This window comes from Aspergillus ambiguus (genome assembly GCF_047715705.1).
Source record: "Aspergillus ambiguus strain CBS 117.58 unplaced genomic scaffold BDV59scaffold_77, whole genome shotgun sequence".
Lineage (NCBI taxonomy): Eukaryota > Fungi > Ascomycota > Eurotiomycetes > Eurotiales > Aspergillaceae > Aspergillus > Aspergillus ambiguus.
The window spans coordinates 13,103-34,176 of NW_027395590.1; the positions used below are offsets into that span (position 1 = coordinate 13,103).

The 21,074-nt window shown below is 54.7% G+C and overlaps 6 protein-coding genes across 6 annotated transcripts; 4 read left to right on the forward strand and 2 right to left on the reverse strand.

The window, feature by feature from the left end:
* Nucleotides 1–4: 4 nt before the first annotated feature.
* On the reverse strand, nucleotides 5–5,373 carry BDV59DRAFT_157940 (GYF domain-containing protein). The gene is made up of 6 exons (XM_073687481.1): nucleotides 5,346–5,373; nucleotides 4,961–5,270; nucleotides 4,379–4,799; nucleotides 2,836–4,321; nucleotides 507–2,771; nucleotides 5–454 (listed from the first exon to the last, which is right to left on the reverse strand). Exons 2-6 carry the CDS (start codon nucleotides 5,053–5,055, stop codon nucleotides 156–158), a joined length of 4,566 nt encoding a protein of 1,521 aa, XP_073542603.1. The 5' UTR covers nucleotides 5,056–5,270; nucleotides 5,346–5,373; the 3' UTR covers nucleotides 5–155.
* A 1,470-nt stretch (nucleotides 5,374–6,843) lies between these two features.
* On the forward strand, nucleotides 6,844–8,000 carry BDV59DRAFT_206606 (putative alcohol dehydrogenase; the record flags this gene model as incomplete). The annotated part of the gene is made up of 2 exons (XM_073694825.1): nucleotides 6,844–7,644; nucleotides 7,704–8,000. 2 exons carry the CDS (start codon nucleotides 6,844–6,846, stop codon nucleotides 7,998–8,000), a joined length of 1,098 nt encoding a protein of 365 aa, XP_073542604.1.
* Nucleotides 8,001–8,185: 185 nt separating this feature from the next.
* BDV59DRAFT_157964 (uncharacterized protein) lies at nucleotides 8,186–9,219 on the forward strand. Its single transcript, XM_073687482.1, has 3 exons — nucleotides 8,186–8,478; nucleotides 8,528–8,896; nucleotides 8,947–9,219. The coding sequence occupies exons 1-3, from the start codon at nucleotides 8,371–8,373 to the stop codon at nucleotides 9,106–9,108; spliced, it is 639 nt and encodes a 212-aa protein (XP_073542605.1). The 5' UTR covers nucleotides 8,186–8,370; the 3' UTR covers nucleotides 9,109–9,219.
* A 5,827-nt stretch (nucleotides 9,220–15,046) lies between these two features.
* On the reverse strand, nucleotides 15,047–15,908 carry BDV59DRAFT_157984 (uncharacterized protein). The gene has a single exon (XM_073687483.1). The coding sequence runs from the start codon at nucleotides 15,759–15,761 to the stop codon at nucleotides 15,243–15,245; it is 519 nt and encodes a 172-aa protein (XP_073542606.1). The 5' UTR covers nucleotides 15,762–15,908; the 3' UTR covers nucleotides 15,047–15,242.
* A 2,282-nt stretch (nucleotides 15,909–18,190) lies between these two features.
* On the forward strand, nucleotides 18,191–20,480 carry medA (transcriptional regulator medA). The gene is made up of 3 exons (XM_073687486.1): nucleotides 18,191–18,297; nucleotides 18,351–19,847; nucleotides 19,905–20,480. Exons 2-3 carry the CDS (start codon nucleotides 18,438–18,440, stop codon nucleotides 20,322–20,324), a joined length of 1,830 nt encoding a protein of 609 aa, XP_073542607.1. The 5' UTR covers nucleotides 18,191–18,297; nucleotides 18,351–18,437; the 3' UTR covers nucleotides 20,325–20,480.
* BDV59DRAFT_158133 (uncharacterized protein) lies at nucleotides 20,481–20,914 on the forward strand. The gene has a single exon (XM_073687484.1). The coding sequence runs from the start codon at nucleotides 20,636–20,638 to the stop codon at nucleotides 20,876–20,878; it is 243 nt and encodes an 80-aa protein (XP_073542608.1). The 5' UTR covers nucleotides 20,481–20,635; the 3' UTR covers nucleotides 20,879–20,914.
* Nucleotides 20,915–21,074: the final 160 nt, after the last annotated feature.

Genomic DNA, 21,074 nt, shown 5'->3' on the forward strand with positions numbered 1-21,074 from the left:
AGAAGGGAGAAAAGTAAGGAAAAGAAGACAATTTGCAACGCGGCTTAAATAGGGCTAAATACGAACGGGTGACTCATCCAAAGCCAACAGTAGACAGACAGTCCAGATGGAGTACAGCCGAGCACATATCACAAGCATATCAATCATCACCACCATTACCGCTTGCCCTTCTTGCGAGGAGCAACCACCTTGAACGCAGCGTTGCTGTTCTCCTCCTCGCGGTGCGCGTTCGACGACCCCTTCTTGGCCACTTCGCTCCATCCGCCCGCATTCTTTTCCGCGTACGCACTGGGCGCCACCGGGTCCACAATGCCCTTATCGGCCATCTTGCGGCGCCGAATGAATTCCTCCGCGAACCGTCGCCCGTCCAGCGTCTGCGAGTTGGCGTACACCGAGTCCGAGATGATCTCCGCCTCCGCAGGGAGGAGCAAGAGCTGTTGCACGAAATCGTCCACTGTACGATGGGTTAGCATTGCCCTACCGGATCATAAAACAGGACGTCCTACCATTGATGCTGCTGTTGAGACCCTTGCCCAGCGTCAGCTTGGCCCACTTGGTGAACTCTTCCACCGCGCGGTTCGGGTTGGGAGCGGGAGCGGCTGCCGGGGCCGTCACCGTCCGCGGAGTCGACACGGTCGCCGGCTTGGGGCGCACGGGGGAGGCCGCCAAGGGCACGGTTCCGCTGGTCGCGCGAGGGCCCGAGGGCGCAGCGGGAGGAGCCTTCGGCTTGCCGCCGGCGCCGACGGTGGTCCATGCGCCGGAACTAGCTGGTGCCACGGGTGAGGCGGCAGGAGCCTTGCTGGCCAGGTCCGCATAACGCTTGCCGGCCGACGAGGGAGCTGCCGGTGGGGTAGACGAGGCGTGCTGCTGGGCTGCGGCCGCTGCGGCGGCGGCGGCGAGACGTTGCTTCCGGGCTTCTTCCTCCTTCTGGATCTGCGCCAGCGTCTTCTTGGCGGTGCTGGTTGTCGTGGCCTGGCCCTTGTTGTTCCATACCGATCCGGACGAGGTCGGAGTGGCGGGGGATCCAGCGCTGGCCCAGTTGGCAGTCGAGGGCAGACCAGGGGCCTGGGCCTGGGCTTGACTGAGCCGTTCTTGCTCGGCGAGCAGCTGCGCGCGACGGGCCGCAGCAGCAAGTTCCTCACGTTGGGCGGCGTTGCGTGCCTCCGCTTCCTGGATCTCCTTCAAGGACGGTCCCTTGGGCATCTCATTCACTTCCTTCGCCCACGGGGCAATCGAGGTGGCGGGAGCTTCAACCGGAGTGTGAGTCTGGGACCGGGAGTTGGCGGCAAGAGATTCGGCGACATTCTGACGGTTGCGCTGGGCGGCAGGGGCAGGCAGCGGCGACGCGGACGGCGGGGGAGGGAAGGGCTGAGGCATGGCGCTTTCGCCCTTGGTCGTCCAGGCCGCTTCACCAGAGGCTTCATTCAGTTCTTGCTGCTGCTGCTGCTGGGCCTGCTGCTCCTTTTCCTGCTGCTGGCGCTGAGCGGTGGCCGCCTTCTGGACTTGCTCGGACAGGCTCATGGTTGAGTCATTGCCAGGAGGCACGGTCTGGCCCGCCTGCCCCCCTGGCGCGCCAGGGAGGACTTCAGCAGCTTCCTCCTCCTGCTGGGATGCACCGGTCGGATGGGTGGGCAGACCCTCAGCCGTGCGCAAACCGAACTCGCCTTCTTGGGCACGAAGTGCATGGAACTGCCTCAGTCGTTCCTCCCGAGCCTGCTGGTCAAAGAGGCTATCGCCTTGGGTGGCATCGAATTGTTCTTGCTCCTGCTGCAGACGAGCCCGATCTTGCAGCATGCTTGCGACTTGAGGCGAGGTGAAGAGGTTATCCGGCTGGCGGGTGAACGATGCAGGACTGCCGAACGCAAAAGACTCCGGGCGACTCAGGCCAAACCGGTCCAGAAGAGCAGGTAGCTCTTGGCTGCCACCGAGGTCCGTTCCCAGCATCTGGGGGCCAACGTTGGACTGCCGCAGCGGGCCCGGGGCATCGAAAATGCCCGAGACAGACTGAGGCTGTCCCTGAACGGGGGCCTGGAGGGGAGACGGCTGGAAGCCAACCGGAGACGCGATGCTGCCGAAACTGGGCTGGCTGTGCAGGCTGTGCGCGCTGGAATGATGTTGGAGCTGCGGGGGGATGTTGCCGGTGGGAACGCCCTGGAATTGCATCTGCTTCATCAAAGCCTGCTGCTGGGCCAGGTGCTCTTTCTGCCGCGCCATCAGATACTGCTCCTCCTGCTTACGACGTTCCAAGGCATTCTGTTGCTCGGCGGTCAATGTGGTGCCAAAGCTGGGGAAGCTTCCGGGGAATGGCGGCTGCGCCGAACCCGAGGTGCCACCGCCCCAGGGACCTGGCGCTGGGTCGGGGCCATGAGGGATGCCAATCTGGGGCACGAGGAACGGCTCGCGGGAGTTTCCAATGCGACGCACCAATTGCGCCAAGGGCTCAAACTCGGGGTCCTCCACCTTCTTTATCTGCAGATCGGGGCTGAAGAAGCCCGCCTTAAACCAATCGTGCATCTCCAATCCCGTCCACGGTCCCTGAATATTGCCTTGTGGATCACGGTAGATCCAACGCATGCGGTCGGGCATCACCATCGTACGTTGCTGAGCGGGGGGAACAGACCCAACGTTGCTACCGGTCTGTCCAGGCGTCTGGCTCGGCGGGGGGCCTTCGGCGGGCATCGACGCGGGGATCGATCCAACGGCAGAAACGGGGGTCTGAGAAGCAGAGGTAGTGGCAGGCGGGTTGACTTGACCGGATTTGTCTTGGAGGTCTACAATAAGTTAGCTCTCGTCTTCCTGTTGCGGTCCTGGGGAGGATGCGAATAAGATAAGTACCAGATCGGGAGGCCTCGTCCAGGCCGCCAAGCTCCTGTCGTGCTTGATCGGCCTGCATCTGCTCTTGCATAGCGGCCGGGAACAGAGATCCTAGCTTGCTGGAACGGCCAATGCTTCCAGTGCCAGATATACCAGCATGAGGACTGAACAGACCGCTTCCCCCGAGAGTGGAAAGACTAGGGGATTGCAAATCACCCATGGTACCAAAGATCGGATCACCAAAACCGCCAGCAAAGGCTGACCGTTCCCTTGTTGGCGTTCCCACGGCACCCGTTGCAGGCCAACCGGCGGCACCACTGAGAGAGGGCAGACCTCCTAGACCACCAAGGCCAGAGAAGCTCCGATTGCCAGCAGCGCTGGACGTCTGACTCCGGTCAATGGCTGGCAAATCCATGCCCGATCCCACCCGTCGGATGGAGCCGAACGCGCTCGCAGGATCGCGCAGTCCGGTGAATCCTGGATGGTTCGAGCTTTGGATGTCGGATCCGTCAGTTTCCACATCCTCGGCCTCACCGCGATCGCCGTGCGGGCTCTGGTAGGGGTTTGTGTTGGTCGGGCTGGTAGGCTCATGGCCCTGCAAAAGACTCGGAGTAGGGTTACGCGAATTTTCGTGGCTCTGCATCAACTCCCGGAAACCAGGGATACTGGAGGTCATGCCAAACGCGGAGAATCCCATTTGATCCGCCGCCTGAGAAGGTGTCGTCACGTCCTGGGAGCCGCCCAGCGCCGCACTTCCACTGCGGGGTTCCTCCTGGAAGGGGTTCGTCTCGCTGCGTCCGGTACGGGTCTTGAGGCCTTCTGCCCAGGGAGACTGGGGTCGCTTATCATCGTCACCTTCCACCAGGCGCTCCAAGCTACTGAGGGACGGCTTCTCCTTCACCGCGGCGGCAATATCCTCCGAGCTGTCCTTGGAGAAAAGACCCTTCAGACGGCTCTCCCCGCGTAGGCTACCGAAGCCAGGTTTCTTCTCCGCCGTCGGGGTGGTCGATCCCATAGAGAAAGCGCCAAAAGCCCCCATGGGCGAGAAGCTGGCATTATGCGAGGCCGATCCCCATGGGGAGCTAGTCCCACCAGCCGCAGATGCCACAGGGTTGGTGGAGCTGCGTTTGAGGGAACCAAAGGGCGACGCAACCTCCGAGCCACCCTCGCGTGCATTTTCCTTCTCTTTCTCCTCCCATCTGGCGGTGGACGAAGTATCACGGAAGTCGGTCTTGCGACGCAGCAGGGACGGAGGCGGGGTGGCGGCGTTCGGTTCGTCGCGGAAAAAGCGAGAACCTCCCGTGGTGGGAGAGATGGGATTGCCGGTGGAATCGCCCGTCTCGCGACGCCTAGGGCCCTGGCGAGTCGAGCTGGGAGAGGAGGTGTTGTAGGCGTTTTGGGAGTACGAGACGGAGGACTTGCGCGCACCCGGGGTGGTTCCTGTATTGTCCTTGGAAACATTGGTGGGAGGGGGCTTCAGTGGGGAGTTGACGGAGAGGGTGAACAGCTAGAGAGATGGGGTTTAGTAGGCCAGCGAGACGGGTCCGGCAAAGACGGCACGCACCTCTTTTTCATCTTCCGTCATGTCCATCAGTCCTAAGGGTTCTGAATGCCCTCCGTGGTCCCAACAGACTTCAGGTCCGGAGGGATTGGCCTCCTTGGAATCGTCCCGTCGCCCCCAAGCACCGTTTACCGTGGCTGGAGTCTCGACATGGGGGTCCCAGTCGGCGACGAAATACTCCACGACGTTCTTACCCAGGAGACCTGATTCCCGTTGGGATTTATAGAGGTTGAGGAGCTGTTCCTTGGAATAGCGAGTTTCCGTGGCGGCGCCGTTCCGGGCAGCGGAGGAGATGTGTGGGGGAGTGTAGGCACCCGGGACGGCGGCGGAGGTCGATTGGGGCGTATCCCGGTGCTGCGAGGGATTTGTAGCGACAGAAGGACGGCGGAAGGTTTGTGTTGCTCCATTCATGCGAGAGCGAGCCCTAGGGAGCGGTTAACTGGGTGTGGGACGGGTGGCTGGAGGGAGGTGACAGGAGCTGAAAGAAGTTGAACCCAGCGGAAGACGCCAGACGAGGGCCGGAGGAGGGGGCGGGCGGGAAAGTGGGCGGGAAGGGAAGAACGAATTCCTGACAGACAGACATACCATTCTCCACTGGCAGTTCCATCCCCCCTCCGGGAGGAATCATGGGTGTTGCCAGCAGCGGCGGAAGCAAAACTCGAAGGGAGTGGCGTTGGCATTATGGCGTCACGAGCTGGGCGAAAGGATAAATTCCAGGCCAGCGAGAATGCAATCAAGCGAGAGAAGCTCTGACGACAAGAGAGCGATGCAGAAAGCTTTTCTTAAGGGGAATGCAAGAGGCTGATGGATAGCTATCAAAGGGAAGGGAGAGACGCAGGTCGTGTGGAATGGGGGAAATTCGTTTGCGAGCGTTTGCGGGGAGGCCGATGGAGAGCTGAAAGGGAGGTCAGTAGACTGCAGAGAGCGGAAGGGAGAGAGGACGAGGAGAGGCGAGGAGGGCGAGACGTACCTGGTGTGGGAGAATGCTGGAGGATCGGGGATCACGAAGAGAGAAGAAGAAGAAGAAGAAACGATGAAGTTGAGCGAAAAAGAGAAATTGCCGGGCCGTGGCATTATGCTGGCGGGCGGTGGGCACCACCAAAAAGGCCGTGGTGGTAGATGTTGCGGTATTGCCACGGCAAGAGGTGATTGGCCGGTGGAGGCTGCTGTTTTCGTCCAGAGAAGTATGAGATGATGCATGATCGATGATGGTATAGAGGATGGTATAGACGATGCTCTAGACGATGCTGTATTCGTTTTTCGCTTCAAACAGCCATCCCATTCCCTTCGTTTGTCCAAACCCTCTCTCCTCCCAGACACTGCCGATGTTTGCTTCCGTCACACCATGCATCCCCATGCAAGCCGTATAAAGCGCCCAGTGGACCACCTCCCACTGCCTCATCACTCACCTCGCTATGTGTCTCTTCTACTCAAAGTCCCCTTTTATTCCTCACGCCGAATACTGGAAAGGCAAGCCCATCCAGCATGTCTGCTCCCGTATAGACCGACAGTGTCTAGCTGAGGCCTGTACCGCTGAATGCCATGCCACCTCCAGGACAGGCATATCCTCCAAGGATCGAAAGGTTCTCTTTTTCCATGGCTCTGACTGGGGAGAAAAGGAGAAGAAGCACTCCAATACAATCTGCCACCGCATCAAACATTCCTCCTCCGACCACCCTTGTCAGCACCATGTCTGGCTCTGCAGGAATCGCCAGGACCGTCCGTTTGCATCCAGCGGAGAACACCACCAGCAGCACTACTCGGAGCATCGGTCACGAGTTCACATCAAGAACTGTGAGGCCGATTCCCCCAAAGGAAACCCTAATCTCTGTTGGCGATGTGCGCGGCCAGAGGTGATGGCGCATCGGTCAAGACACCACCTCATGTGTCGGAGGTGTTGACCTTGTCTCGATGTCTGCCTATCTTCATTGTTCAGAATGAACGGGAGTATGGTCATGATTAGCACTGTTGGTGGAATCAAGATTTCATAGAATGAGGGTTGCCATGGTCCATCCGTGTATACCCCAGGATATTCAACCACGGATATACAACCGCACAAAAAATTGAGATCTCCACAATATTACCACAGAAGACGTTGCTATTGTTATTTCCAGACGCCTAAACGAACCTGATCCAGAGCAGTCTGATATGCCAGGTCATCGGGATTCACATTCAACTACTTTCCCCGCTTACGGCGACTCACCATCGCAATAATCACGGTATACCTCACCTTCCACTCAAACTACAGCTTCATGTACCCCGCTGGGACAACAACCACCCCTATATCATCCCTATTGGATCCCCGATTCGATCCCCATATGAACGATGACGTTCAGCCCGTTGGGCCTCGGTTATCGATAACGGCTCCAACATCCCCGCACGCCCATCCAGAATACAACCACCATCCTCCTTCTATCCTCCAAAATCCTAGACCAACAATCCCAATTCAAAAAGAACCAAAATCCGCCATGTCGAAAGCAATCTTCTTGTCCAAAGTGGACGGCAAGCCCGGCCAGGTCTACTATCCCCTCTCCCTCCAGACCCTCCCCCAGCCCACCCCCGAGGGCAATGAACTCCTCGTGAAAATGACCGCGGCCGCCCTCAATCACCGCGACGTCTTCCTGCGCCAGCACCTGTACCCCGGTATCACCTTCGATGTGCCAATGGGCGCCGACGGCGTCGGCACCGTCATCGCCACCGGCCCCGGCGTGGCCAACCCCGAGCAATGGCAGGGGAAGCGTGTCATCCTCAACCCAGGCACCGGCTGGAAGGACTCGCCCGACGGGCCCGAGGACCCCCGCGGCTACCGCATTATGGGCGGCACCAAGCTCTACAACAAGGGCACCATGCAGGAGTACCTCACCATCGACGCCTCCGAGGTCGAAGAAGCCCCTGAGCATCTCTCCGACGCCGAAGCTGCCGCCCTCCCGCTGACCGGTCTCACGGGATGGCGTGCCTTGGTCGTCAAGGCCGGTGAGCGCAACACGAGCCGTGGCGCCGCCGTCCTCCTCACCGGGATCGGCGGCGGCGTGGCCCTGATGACCCTGCGGTTTGCGGTCGCGCGCGGCGCGGATGTCTACGTCACCAGCTCCAACGAAGAGAAGATTCGCAAGGCCGTCGAGCTGGGCGCCAAGGGCGGCGTCAGCTACAAAGAGGACGGATGGGAGAAGAAGCTGCTCGGTATGCTGCCCGCTGGGAAGAAGCATTTCGATGCGATCATCGATGGAGCGGGCGGTGATGCTGTCGAGAAAGCCGCCAAGATCCTCAAGGTATAATGACCCCCCTCTGTCGTGTATCTGTCGGTCAAGACCTACGCTGACCTGGCTAGCCGGGCGGTATCCTGTCCGTGTACGGCATGACCGTCTCCCCCAAGATGCCCTTCCTCATGCAGGCCGTGTTGAAAAATATCGAAGTGCGCGGATCGACCATGGGCTCGCGGAAGGAATTCACCGAGATGGTAGAGTTCATCAAGGCGAACAAGATCCACCCCGTCGTCTCGCGCGTCCTCCAGACGGACCTCAGCGATATTGCCGGTCTCGACGACCTGTTCCAGGACATGAAGGAGGGCAAGCAGTTTGGAAAATTGGTGGTGGAATTTGGCAAGTCATCGGGAAGCAAGCTCTAGACTAGATTTTGATTGTCTGTTAGCGCCTGTGTCTATACATCAAGGTATTTCAGCTGTGCCTCTAAAGGTATTTATCTAGGTAGGCTTGGGTAGCACCACGGTGGGCTGTGCTTCTGGGTATACAGATCACTGATGAACGACTGTCATGGAAGGTCCACTGCAGTTGATTGTTTCCTTTCCCCTTTCCTACTGATGGCAGTGCTTGCCCTGTTTGCAGGCACATCCGCAGTATATCCCCGTCGTGCTCTAGCCACGTCTGCATCACACTCCGTCCCACACACATCAGGCGCTCGTCGCTCATTATCCTACCACTGGTATCGTTCATTGCGTGATTCTTATTCAATATATAAGTCAGTGCTGGCTGGAAACAATGTCCCTTCTGATGGAACAGTACGGTCCGGGGATGTCGTTCTATCGTGCCCATCTGGAGGAGAGAAAGCCAAAACCAAGACAAGCATCGACCAAGTCCTCACTGGTAGTATGTGGTCCCCATATGCAAGCTCCCAAGTGCCTAACGCTTGTTGCAGAGATATGCGAACGCGCTGGAATCTCTCGCCGCCAGCAACGAGGCACTCGACAAGAGGATGAAGTCGTTGCGCTCCGGAGCTCTGCGCCTCAAATTCGATCTCATAAAGTTCCAACGCCATCTGGACGCCTTCGACAGCGATCTCCTCGTGACATGGCAGGCGGATACGCTCACCCGGCTCATTGAAGTCATCTACGAGGTGCATCGCTGGAAGATGCCCGGCGGTGTTACCTCGAAGGACCATGCGGTCGTCGACCGGAACATGATATCGAAGCTATACGAAGTTGCCGCGAGAAAAGTGAAGAGAGAGACGCTCAGGATGCTTGGGGTGTCCGTGCAGTACTACCATGCCCTACAGAAGTATGATGAGGTATGTTAGATCCTGTTTGTGTGTTGTTGGGCTGTTTCTCACAAGCACAGATCGTGCATTTTCGCAGCCTAAATCCTTTCCAGTCTGAATGCCCCTTTGCTCGATGGCTTATATCGAAGAAAACCACGGATTCCTGCACGTATATTTTCTGGGGGGCATTGTTTCCTATGTGCTATGGTCGGACCGTCGAGGAGGCGTCTGAGATATTCTAATTTTGGTGTTGGCTTCGTTCTTTCTTGTGTGCAATGAAATCAAACTATTAACTGAATAATTCGGTTCGTTTCCTCGAGGGCAGGATGCTTGTAGTCGTTGTTTGAATCATCAACATACGTGCTTCCCATGAGCAGCATTCGTCCCATTGTACCCCTATACAACCACCCAATTCGGATCAAAAATGGCCCCAAACCATTACCGACATTCTTCCCGGACAAGCCATCCTAACCACTCACCGACCCCAGCACGGCTAAGATGACCCCGACGGATTCCCGGCCTGATACCCCTGAGTGGCTGTGTTTCTGGACCAGCTGGCGGATACTGATCCTGGTGAGACATAGGTAGACCCAACCCGACGACATCCCACCACGGCTCTCGGTGGACCATCAGTGAGAGCCCGACGGCTGCTTGGAGTAACTGTTGAGAAGTAGATCTTCTCCTCTTCGGCACGTTCGGTCGTATGCGGTCCGATGTACTGCGAAACGTGAATTACGGGAAGCCTAAGGCGGCTCTATACAGTAAGAGATGTCTAAAAGAGCTTACCTGCTGACTCCTAAGTTCCCAGTGGATGTACGAGTCTGGAAGTAAGAGATGGCAGTTTGAGCTCTTCCCCTGCGCTAGATTGTACGTGGCTTAAGCGGTTCGTTCAGTTCAGACCTCAATACGGACATCGTGGATGACAAGCCCAACCCCGTCTTGTTGCGCATTAATATACAGAAGTAGTATGAGGATGCGCTGCCTGTTGTACACGCTCAATTCTTCCTTTCCGTGTTAGTTCACTGACATAGATGAATATCAAACATACATCAGAAAGGAACTTGAGAAAGCAGACAGGCAGGGGATATGGAGTGGAGAACTTTTTTTACGTCAGTCATGAAGGCAGTAAAGCACCGGCGACAGTAGGGAACGGTAGACTGAGATAGCGAAAATAATGATATCAGCCCTGCTGCCATAAGGAAATTCAAAGCTATGATCCCGATTGAGATTTTCCATTCCTGCTTTCAGCCAACCTAGAGCCGTGACTCCAGAAAGAGAATAAACTAACGTACCGGTCAATAGCTGAATCTGGGGGCCTAACTACTGGTGAACAGATACCTATAAGCCATCGACAGTTACCCAAAAATGACACGCGAGTCACGGTCTACAGTACCAGCTGGACGAGGCCACTTAGAACTCGGTTTGGGATGTGTGATGCCTCAGCGAGCCACCCGCTACGGCAGTGGTTCGGGGGAGTTTTCCAGCTTGGAATGCGATAATAGTCGGTTTCTGTTATCCTATATTTATCGTAGGCGATGGGCGGGTTGAAATCCACTTCTAGGACTTCGGTCTAGGGTTTCCTATGTCCGTGAGATATAAAATATACAAATATGTCACCGTAGCACGTTTATTGCTACTGTATGCTGCGTGGAAACAAGTTTACTGCCATTAGTTCGATGTCTCAATGTCCCGCACAGAAAATGTAGTTGTAAGATATATTTAGGTCAGTTACAACACCTACAGACTGGAGATAGCCCGGGTCAGTGAAACCACCTCGTATCCAAGCTATTCAGTTCTATTTTAGGATGAGCCCTCACCCCATCCATGGAAGACGTGCGATCATATCCAGAATCAGATAATGCTCCGCTGCGTAGTCTAGTCAACACAATCATACACCCATGAAGACTCTCTTAAGCGCTAGATAATGGAGGACTACGACTCTCGCTAGGTACTAGCAACATCGGTGACGTAAAGGCCCATTGTCAAAGGCTGATTCTCCAGCGCTCAATATTTCGTGACATCACACCGTCAGGAACTACTCATGAGGGAGTAGCCAAATGCCATTCGGAAAGGACCCTCTTGCTAGGAACCCTATTTCTCTCCCAAAACGCCCATCTCCAGTAAGCTGCGCCTCCCACCGGAAGAACATGCGTTGTTTCACCCCACACCGGCCTCCGAGTTGATGGGAAAGGCAAAGGCGCTAGGTATGGTGGGTGCTATCAAGCAGGATGATCGTCGAAGGGGGCCTGTTACCGTGCCGTTCGGAGAGCCAACGCTGTGACGAAAGAGGAATGAACAGATGCAAAATAAATTAACCAACGGTAGATAGACAGCTGAGATGATGCCGTGAGGGCGGCCTGGTGAGACATTTACTGTTTTTAATTAGGGCTAGGATGATCCCGCGCACACAACAAACCTCACCCATCCGTCGTCGTTTTCCCTCCAGAAAGAAGGATAGACTAAGTCATGGATAGAAGGGACTCGTGGAGATCGTCATTGGGGCTGGCTGAAGAATGGGACTGTTTTCCACTTCGTCTCTGCTTGGCCGGTTGGGGCGAAAATATTCCAAAAAAATAGAAGCATTTGAACACGACGAAAATGATCGTCCTGGCCGCCCACACCGGACCATATCTACATCAGTGGTAGTCAGGAATCTGATCGACAGCTTTCCCCAGCCCCGAAACGTGCCGATCAGAGAGAACGGGCGCGGGAGGTGGACACCACTCATTGGATCAACCCATAGCCTGGCAACAAATGCACTCCATTATGTCCCTTCGTCCCGACGATTGAACGGGAACTATCGACAGTTGACGTTATTCTCCTGCCGGGTCAGGGTCTACGGAATAAACCTGGCGCAGCATCGCTTCCCGCTAACTGCAGAAGTGGATAAAGTACGCACTGCGGCATCTGAGTGTCTGTGCCAGAAGAGGGGCCAAGGGACTCCTTTCGGCCCTTCGCCCCCGTGTGCGACCACTTGACAAATAATCCGGCTTGCTGTACGGAAGATAGTTAACTGACACGATGATCGGTCCCTTATTGCTTTGGCATGGTGTGTTTGTGTGTGTGTGTGGACGGACGGAAGAACGGGGCATACGTACGTACACACGCATGCAATGGACACTACTAGTTCCTTTCTCCCTGGCGCGAGGAACGCTCGTGCGCCAATCGGATCTGGGTTGAGCGAGTAATGTTACTTGTGCATCCTGAATGTAAGGATAAGAAAAGCTCTGGCGGCGGATGGCCGGGTTGAGATGCGCGATGCAAGGAGCCCAGGTCCTTAATCCTCGGGTGTCCCGGGAGACAGGATGGATGCTGTTGTCATTTTACAAAGGACAGGGGGAGGAAAAAAAAAAGCACTAGGGATGTAGGTGTCTATCCAGGTATCTATGTAGAAGGAGGATAAGGATGGCACGCCAATTCTGTGGTGTAGTGTAACATGACTTGACGACGTATGTAGGCAGGTATAGGTACCTAGGTACAATGTCTCTTCTTTGGATCGATCCCACGGGTGCGTCCTTGTATGATTTCCAACGGATTTCGGTACAGGACAGAGAGGCCCTCCGGGTTTTCCTTGCGTGAACGCCGGATCGCATACTCATGGCGAGACTGACTCGGGTAAATGTCTACACAGCGGCCACAGCGGCTGCAATAAGATTGGTTATCGATGGGCCCTGCATAAGCGTGAAGAATTGACAGAGCTTGAGTAACATGACCCCATCGTTCGTGTCTACTTGGTATGGATGCACACCTACTTGATTATGCAAAGGAATACTGGATCATGGTTCGTGTAGAGACTACACCGGACTCTCTCTAGCGAGAGCATCAACACCCCCTCACCACCCCCTCCCAGCTATCAACTCTCGAGACTGCGCCTACTGAACCAGTCGCAAGAGGATGGAATCCTGTCAAAAGCCTGGACTATGCTCTAAGCGGTAACCGACCGTCCGATCCCAGCCGAATCGTCGGACTAACGCCCTAGCGTTGGTACCGGGGGTTAGAGGTTAATGGACTGCTCCATAGCGGGGTCTTCCTAGTTTGTTAAGGTACAGCCGGGTTTTGGTTTGCTTGAGCCGAGCATTTCCCGATACTGGAGCCTCGAACGCACCGATTCTCCTTTGAATGGGAGGATAATAGGCGGATAGCATGATGTCTTGACCTTTGCTACATCTTTATGCCAAGATCTACCGCGGTAAGATGCGTCCTGGTTTCCCTGGGTATCCGTCCAAAAAAGCCTCGGTCAGCATCCGATTTTCCTTTTCAAACAAAAAGGGCCGCGGATCATGAGGCCCACCGTGCGCATCGTCTGTTAGTCAGATATCAACCAGAAAATTATCCTCAACCGCCGGGACATGCTGAACGGAACCGACCACATGCGAGCTCCGCCTAAACGGTTTTTCTTCCCCTTCGACATTTCCTCCGCGACTAGGCCAACGTGCAGCCGGAAGTGTTTAATCAGGGGGAAAACCCCCCTGCTCCGTTTTTCCGGTGGCCAAAGCCATCCGAGAAGTCAAACCCAGTTAGTCGGTCAATAGTTCGGTTTCATTCGGGTCGGCGTTAGATAATCGATTGGACCGACCTGGTTATACGCAGTACGGCGTAACGAGACTTCGGATGATTCTAGCGTTATGCTTAAGAAAAAGTGGACACCCAAGAACCCCCTTGTTTGCTTGGGGAGGTCCCTGAGCGGCTCTCCAGACGAATGTGCTGCAGCTCATTGCCAGATTGGATGGGATTTCCGTCTGGCTGCGAGGGACGATGATGTCGTCGGTGGGATCTGCATTTCTTATTTTGTTATTGTGTTTGTTTAATTGTTTCGAGTTGACGGGGGGAAGTTGGAATTCTCTGGTCATGGTGGAGTGGTGACCTCATCGCAACGGTGAGGGATCCCAATCTCACGAACTGTGATCCTCCCAGAGAATTCAGGATTGGCTGACCACCCATGAGAAGATTACTCTTCCGCTCATTCTTCCGGACGGCCTTACCGGGCGTGGGTGCAGGATTTCATCGTGGCGGCACCGCAGCGGAATTAAACCTCAATAAATCATCCCTGGCCCCCAACACGCGCGAGTGAAGGTGGACCAATGAGTTTTTCTCCTAGAGTTCCTCATGATCACTGGGAGTCGACCATGCGTTGGCCATTCAGAAGGCCCGCTGGGAGGCAGAAGGGTGGTGACAATGCAGAATGACCCTTCCTCGTTGCTACCATCCATGCATACGACCTTGCTGAGGCAGAGGAAAAGGACATCGTGCCACCTCAGGCCATCCAAGCCAATCAGCAACGACCGGCAAGACGGAGGATTCGAAAAGAAACGAACTAAAAGTGCCCACTGCCGCCAATCATGCAAGGCGTGCTAAGTTTAGCAGTTGAGATCGGCCATCCCCCGATCTGTAGAGACAAAGTACGAGAGACGAGCCATCATCGAGTGACTCGTCCCGAGTAGAATGATAATGGCTATCTTACGAGGAACAGAGGTTTGATGCAGAAACAAAGACTGGCCGTGCATCACCGTGGTACTGGTCTCGTGTTGAGCGCATGGTCCCGATCATGCCAGCACACAAAACTTTCCCTCCGGCTATTATTAGCAGGCCTAGTCATTCACAGAAAAAGTCTCCAGGGGTGCTCTATTGGTAAAGAAAAAGATCAAAGTCAATGCATCGGTCGTGGAGAGTTCTAATGGAGTTAGGTCCTTCTCCCGGTGGAGATGCGTAAAAAAAAAGGGTGCTGCCTAGCATCCCACCCGATACGATGCTCGCTTCCACCCGACCAAGTGATCGCTTTCTCCGGACTATGGAGAAATCCTAGGTGAACCATTTTTGGGAGAAGCGTGGTTCTGGCAAAGATTTGTCAGAAAACATCGCCAACCTTCCATCCCCACCCCTTAGCAGTCGGTCTGAATTCTGTTCCTCATCTCCAGACTTAAGAAATCCCGGCGTTGTCCCAACCAGGCAAGCTCCGCCTCGACGGCCTTGGAGTGGAGTCAGCATGGTGAATTTTGTGCTTCCACCCTCCGACCTCCTGCGATCTCAGGTCATGATTGGAACGCCATGCCAGTGGGTCATGTGAATGTGTCCCTCGTTTGGGTGCCGGAGCAGGAATCTGACGGGAAGAGCAGTGAGTGAGGCGGTGCAATGGGGGAGGGGGTGATGCTCAATGATGCTACCATGCCGCAACTATGTGCATGGGAGGTATACTGTAAAGTACTTTGTAGGGAGCGACTTACCTAGAGGTCTGGGATGGTTTTCCAGTAAGGCTCCATGACATCCATGAGGGGGTCGTTTCCAACTCGCAAATTTTTCTTCTATATACCTACATTCCTACATAGTCTACTATCGGAAGGACCTTGACAGTCCGTCGTACCGTTGTACAACAAACGAATCAACAGGAGAATTCATTCCTTCTTGGCCCCCTTCTGCAGCCCTGACTGATCCCATGCTTGCTGAGCAGGATCCACTCCGTCAAGGCGGCGGCGGCGTGGGCCGAACGGTGTCTGCTGCTCTTTAGTCTACTACTCGATTGGGCATGGGGGAAGGAAGGGCTTGGATTCTGTCGGTGGCCCCAGTATGCTGAATTATCATTTGTTGTTGTCCTTCGTCTGGTTTCCATCAGTCGCCAACGAGAAGGGATTTGGTCTTTTGAACCTCCTGAGCACCCACCGTCCGCTGGCTTTACCCTAACCTCCACTAGCGAAGCAGACAAGCAGGGGGAACTAAACTCCTTCGATGTGCTTCTCTCCGAAGAAGAATGATCCGAGTGGACCACCCGGGAAGTTTCAACGAGGCCCTCAGCGTATCTGCCCGTTCTCCATGGACCATGGACCGGCCAGCAACGGTACAGATGTGGAGGATGCTCCGACGATGGTTCTTGCAGGCAGACCGAGGTTGAGGTACCAATCATGATTAGAACAGGAGAATAATAATAGTAATGAGAATGTTCTACCTCTCACTGATACTGAAAATAAAACCATCAGAACCTAAACTGGCAATAATGCCAGTAATAATGGTAGGAGGGATTAATATCATCGTTACCAGCCGTTTCCCTGGCCCAACCAACCCCCTCCACGAGCATAAAATCCAACCTGCTGCTATTCTTACCCGGCTGACTCTTATTTTCGTTTATTATTATTCCTATTTTATTTTTGATTATTATTTTTGGCTGCTGCATCCCCGCCACTCGCACTAACTAAATCCCCCCTCAGCACCATCCATCCGCTGCCCTTTACTACCACATCCTCGGTCTTAGTGCTAAGACTGACTGACAGTTAAAAAAAAAAAAGTAATATATCTCTCGTCATCTTCGACTCGTTACTGGCTCGTTCTTTGGTTATTTTTTTGATCATATTTTCCTTCCATTTATTCCTGCTGCACCCTTGGAAACCTCCTCCCCCTCCACTCCTCCACCATATTTCCCCCTCTCCATTACCCTTTTCTATATTTTTATTCCCTTTTGGAATTTCTTTTTTAATTCCTGCTATGGCACCTTGAAGACCTTTCGCGGCACTTTGTGTTTTCGTTAGTTTCCATTCTACTACACTCGCTCACCAAACGTTCGCCTCACACTCGCTTTGTTTTGGCATCGGAAGTATATCACGTTCGCTACGGTGGTGGATTGATTGAATCTTGAAGACCAGTTCACCTTTAGTTCGCAAAGTGAAGGAATATTACCGGAATCTTTGGATCATTTGGGCTTATCCTAATATCTAATCATCAACCGTTCGACCAGTCGCCGCTCCATTCAGAAGCTCTTCTTCCAGGAGTGCACTCTCGACGTGACCGATCACGGGAAGTATTGACGTCCCTGATTTCCTGTCGCGAGTGGAGATCTCATCTGCGCGTTTGTCGGGAGATTTCTTTGGGCCTCGTGAGAATCGAGCCCGCAGCAGCGTTTGCCACAGGTAGTGCATTGGCACACGCTCAGGAAATTGCGCATCTGCTCCCGCCATCCAACCCTTACGACCGTTCTTCTTCTTTTGATTGTGACTGCCCAGAAGAGCGGATCTCGATTGGTCGATCTTCCAATATTTTGCCAGCTATCTAGGAGGAGGCCACTGACCGGAGGGGCTATCGTGAATCATTGTCTCGGCTGAAGGCACCGCTTCATTTCCAGCGAGCAGCAAATTCCTCTGCCTGGCACCCTTTGCACAAGAAGGTCTCTGATCTCGCAGAACCCAGCCCTTTGTTAAGGTTAGTGTAATTCTCCCTTTCGTGGTGGTGCCTTGCATCAGACTCCTTCGGATTGCCTTTCCTGGGTCTCCTTGCGTTTCCAAGGTCGTGCCGCTGGTACCAGCAGCTAGGGAAAATTAAAGCCCATTCTGGGCTCCACGCGCATGTCATTCATTCTCCCTGTCGTGCTCTTTCGTCACGCAGTTTTCGTGGTGTTTGTTGTTGACATGGCTGTTGTGTAGATTCGTGATCGAGGATTTTCCATATTAGCTTTCCCGAGACCTCGTCTGCGGCTCGTTTTCTTTTTGGGATTATTTTCAATCTCCTATCCTTGGTCAACGCTTGGTAAGTTCTTCTAGCCCATGCAGTAACCCGCTCTGCTTCGCCTCTGGGAAGGTTCATGGCCATTAGCTGAGGAGTTCGTGGCCCAACTGTCTTCCTGTTCCATACTCGCTGAGACTTCCTTCACTGGGGGATAAAGAGACCTAGAACTTGTCCTATCCGTGCTCAGTCGGCTGGAGGTTGCTTGCTTTTGGGGGACTTGCCCACGGATATTAACTATTGTTTCCGTCAGGCTCGGCCGCACCATCGATATCTCCCCGTTCGATTCTCTCCATGTACGCCGACCCCCTATAGGTCATTCTCTGGAGCACTCTTTGGCAGCGTGGCGTATAGCGGTGCCCCATCCTGCAGCCAACCTTTCCTGGTCTCAGCCTGGGTCGTTGATGCTGCTCGTTGATTCGAAATCCGCCATTGGGTCACTTTGGTTGCGACTGTCATCCGCTTCGTATCGTCACTCGTTTTGTCTCGGAGAGCGTCCTGGGGCTTTCCGCCATCCTATCGTTTTATCCAGGATAAATTCCCTGTCATTCGCTTCATCAGGCTGTGGTGTTTAGTTGCAGTTGCTGCAACACCTTCAAGCTGGCTTACTCGAAGACACACGGTGTTTTGGTAAGCCTCCTCTCGTTCTGTTTCTGCTGTTCAAGTCGTGCTTCTTCTGTCCTCTCTGCCGCGTTTGTTTCGAAATCCTGATTCACGCTTGTCTTTCCGGAATGCTCTTTTCCCCCTGTCATAAACGTCAGGCTGTGTTGACATCGTGCTGCAGTTCGATCCGGAATTCCAAACGCCCTTGATTTTAGACGAGTCGCTGGATTTCTCGGATCCTGAAGAGTCGCGGTTCATCGGTGCATATTCAGACGGCCTTTTGGCCAAGTCTGAACCGATCTTGTCTATGTCTGCTTTTCAGAAACCCCCAGCAGCCGCTTTGCTCGGTAAGTGCAGTTGTCTCCAGGAAATTGTGGAGGGAGGCAATCTGATTGATGAGCGGGCAGACTATGAATCCACACGGACTCTGCAAGAGGGCACTTCCTACCCCAACTATGGACAGGCCCCGTATGTGAGCAGCTCGTCGATGGTCCCCTCCCCCATGGCCGACCATGGCAGCCAAATCTCCGACTGCGTGCCCTACGTGGGGAACAACGAGTATGCCAGCTCCTACGAGGAGGGCCGATCCCCAATGATGGCAGGCGAGTCGCGTCAGGTGCCCGAAGTCATTTCGTATTCTCCCCAAAGAGGGTCCGAAGGAACGAGAGTGTTTGTGCAGATTCAGTCGCCGTACGATCTGCACACGTCTTCGTACGCAACGCACTACCTGGTCTTTGGGTCGAAAAAGTGCGACTGCGTACCACATTTTCTGGGATTTCAGGACTCCTCGTTTCAGTATGCCCTGTCCGTCGATACCCCGGCTTTCGTCTCCACGGGATCGCCTTCATACGCGGTCCCTTTGCAGGTTGTCCTGGAGGCCCAGAACGAATGCCCAGCGACGACGCTGCAGGTGGGCGTGTATACATACGAGCAAAAGGTCCATGATTCACCGCCTCAAGAATCGCGCAAGAGACGCATCTCTTGCTTTTCCGAAGAGGCCGTCTCCCGGCCAGCGAAACGGTCCACGGCTCCTCCCATGCAGGCCAAGGAGCAGCCATCAGCGGCTTATTCGGCCTCCTTCTCCCCATATCTGCAGCCGCTGCCGGCCGTGAACGGGTTTGTAACCCCCTATCAGGGCACTTCTTCTCCGCGGGTGGGAAGTACGCCGTATGCTGCCGTGTCAACCACAGTGCAGTCTTCAATCCGCGCCCCGTCGCCGCTGACGCCCTCCTGGAGTCCATCGTATATCCCCGTCAGCAGTGACCCACGAACGCCGGGATTCCCGCTCAGCCATGGTCTCCGCCATCATAAGCCGTCGTCGCCTGCGCGGCTTCAGAACCCTACCCTCATCCGCACTTCCACCCTGCAGCACTCCGGAAGCATGGCTCCGTCCCAATCGTTCAACCCGTATGCGATTTACCCGTCGAAGGCTGTGCTGAAGCTGAATGGCGATCTCGACACGATGACCCAGAACTGGACCCCGGAGGAGCAAGACGCCAAACGGCGACTGGTACAGTTTACCCGGATGCAGAGTGGCAGCACCATCCACGCGGATTTCAAGCCAGTGGCACCGGATGAACGCGCCCCCAACAGCATCTGCATCAGCTGCATCTACTGGGACGGCAAGGACGACTGCTTCGTGACCAGTGTAGACACTATCTATCTGCTGGAATCCCTGGTGGGCGTGCGGTTCACCGTCGAGGAGAAGAACCGCATCCGGCGGAACCTAGAGGGCTTCCGGCCGCTGACCGTCTCCAAAGCCAAGCTCGACAGCGAGGAGTTTTTCAAAGTCATCATGGGATTCCCCGCGCCGAAGCCGAGAAACATCGAAAAGGACGTCAAGGTCTTCCCGTGGAAGATCCTCAGCCACGCGCTGAAGAAGATCATCGGCAAATACGTGAGTCGTCACCGTCATTTCGCAATGTCGATGTCGTCACTAACTCCAGCGGGACAGTCTGCTAGTTATTCTTCGACGGCTGGTGCGCTCCCGACTCCGATCAGCTCGAACTATACCACCGGCGCGGCGTCGGACTCGGGCACGGAACCCCCCAACGCAGGCTCTCCTCGGTCCGTATCTGACACGGCTGTGTCCAGCACGTATGGGCCCAGCCTCGCTGCGCCGGCGTACTCCCCGGCACCGGACCATTCCGCGTCGGCCAGCCAGCCGTATCAGTCGATGGCGGCGCCATATTCCTATCCCACGGTGTGCCAACAGCCGAGTCAGCTGGGGCTGACGGCGCCGGCCAGCCGATCCTGGGAGATGAACTCGTTACTTCCAGGGACGGCGGCGAGTGGCGTGCCGAACGGCCATTCGTGCTACAACTATCTAGGGCCGATGGCGTACTCACTCCCCGACCTCTCGCACGGGTCCTAATCCACTTATCTGGTCTTATAATAATATGGTGTGATTTGTTTGCTCCCTGCATCTCTCGGCGTTTTTGCTTTTTTACTGTGATCATACCGACCTGCCACTTGTTTGATCTGTTCCCTTCTGTGCTCGTCGCTCCATGGATACGGCACGACGCTGGGATGTAGGTCTCAACGACTTGATCCAGCTGTGTCCACTCCTGGGGCTTTACGGGCACTTGCTATGATCTGATGTCTCTCCTTTAGCAACTTATGTCTTGATGCCCTTTTTTGGTTGGTTTTACCTTTTCGGTTTGGTTCGATGACGCATTATAGACGATGGCGACATTCGGGGTTTGTTTTCTTCTTTTTCTTTGCATTTACATGGGCATTGGGATTCCACTCCTTTACGAACATTGTACCACTACAGGGCATAGCCGGTGCTTTCGTCATTCCTTTGGATTGGGCGGGTCTGGGATGGGATGGGAATTGGGTACTGAACTAATGGGAATTTCGGGAGGCGAAGGAAATTATGAATGGTATTGCATCGCTGGAGAACCAACCCAATGGTGGTTGCTATGAGTAGAGAAGTATACGCAGAAGATGTAGAAAGTAACTATAGAACTATAGATGAAGTAGTTGACTAACGTATTTCACAAGCGACCCGCCACTACAAGCGACCCGCCACCTCCGCCCACTATATGAAGTTTTATCGCTTTTATCCACAAAACAATTGCATTTCTATCTAAAAATCAATTAGAAACTCGATTAGGACATT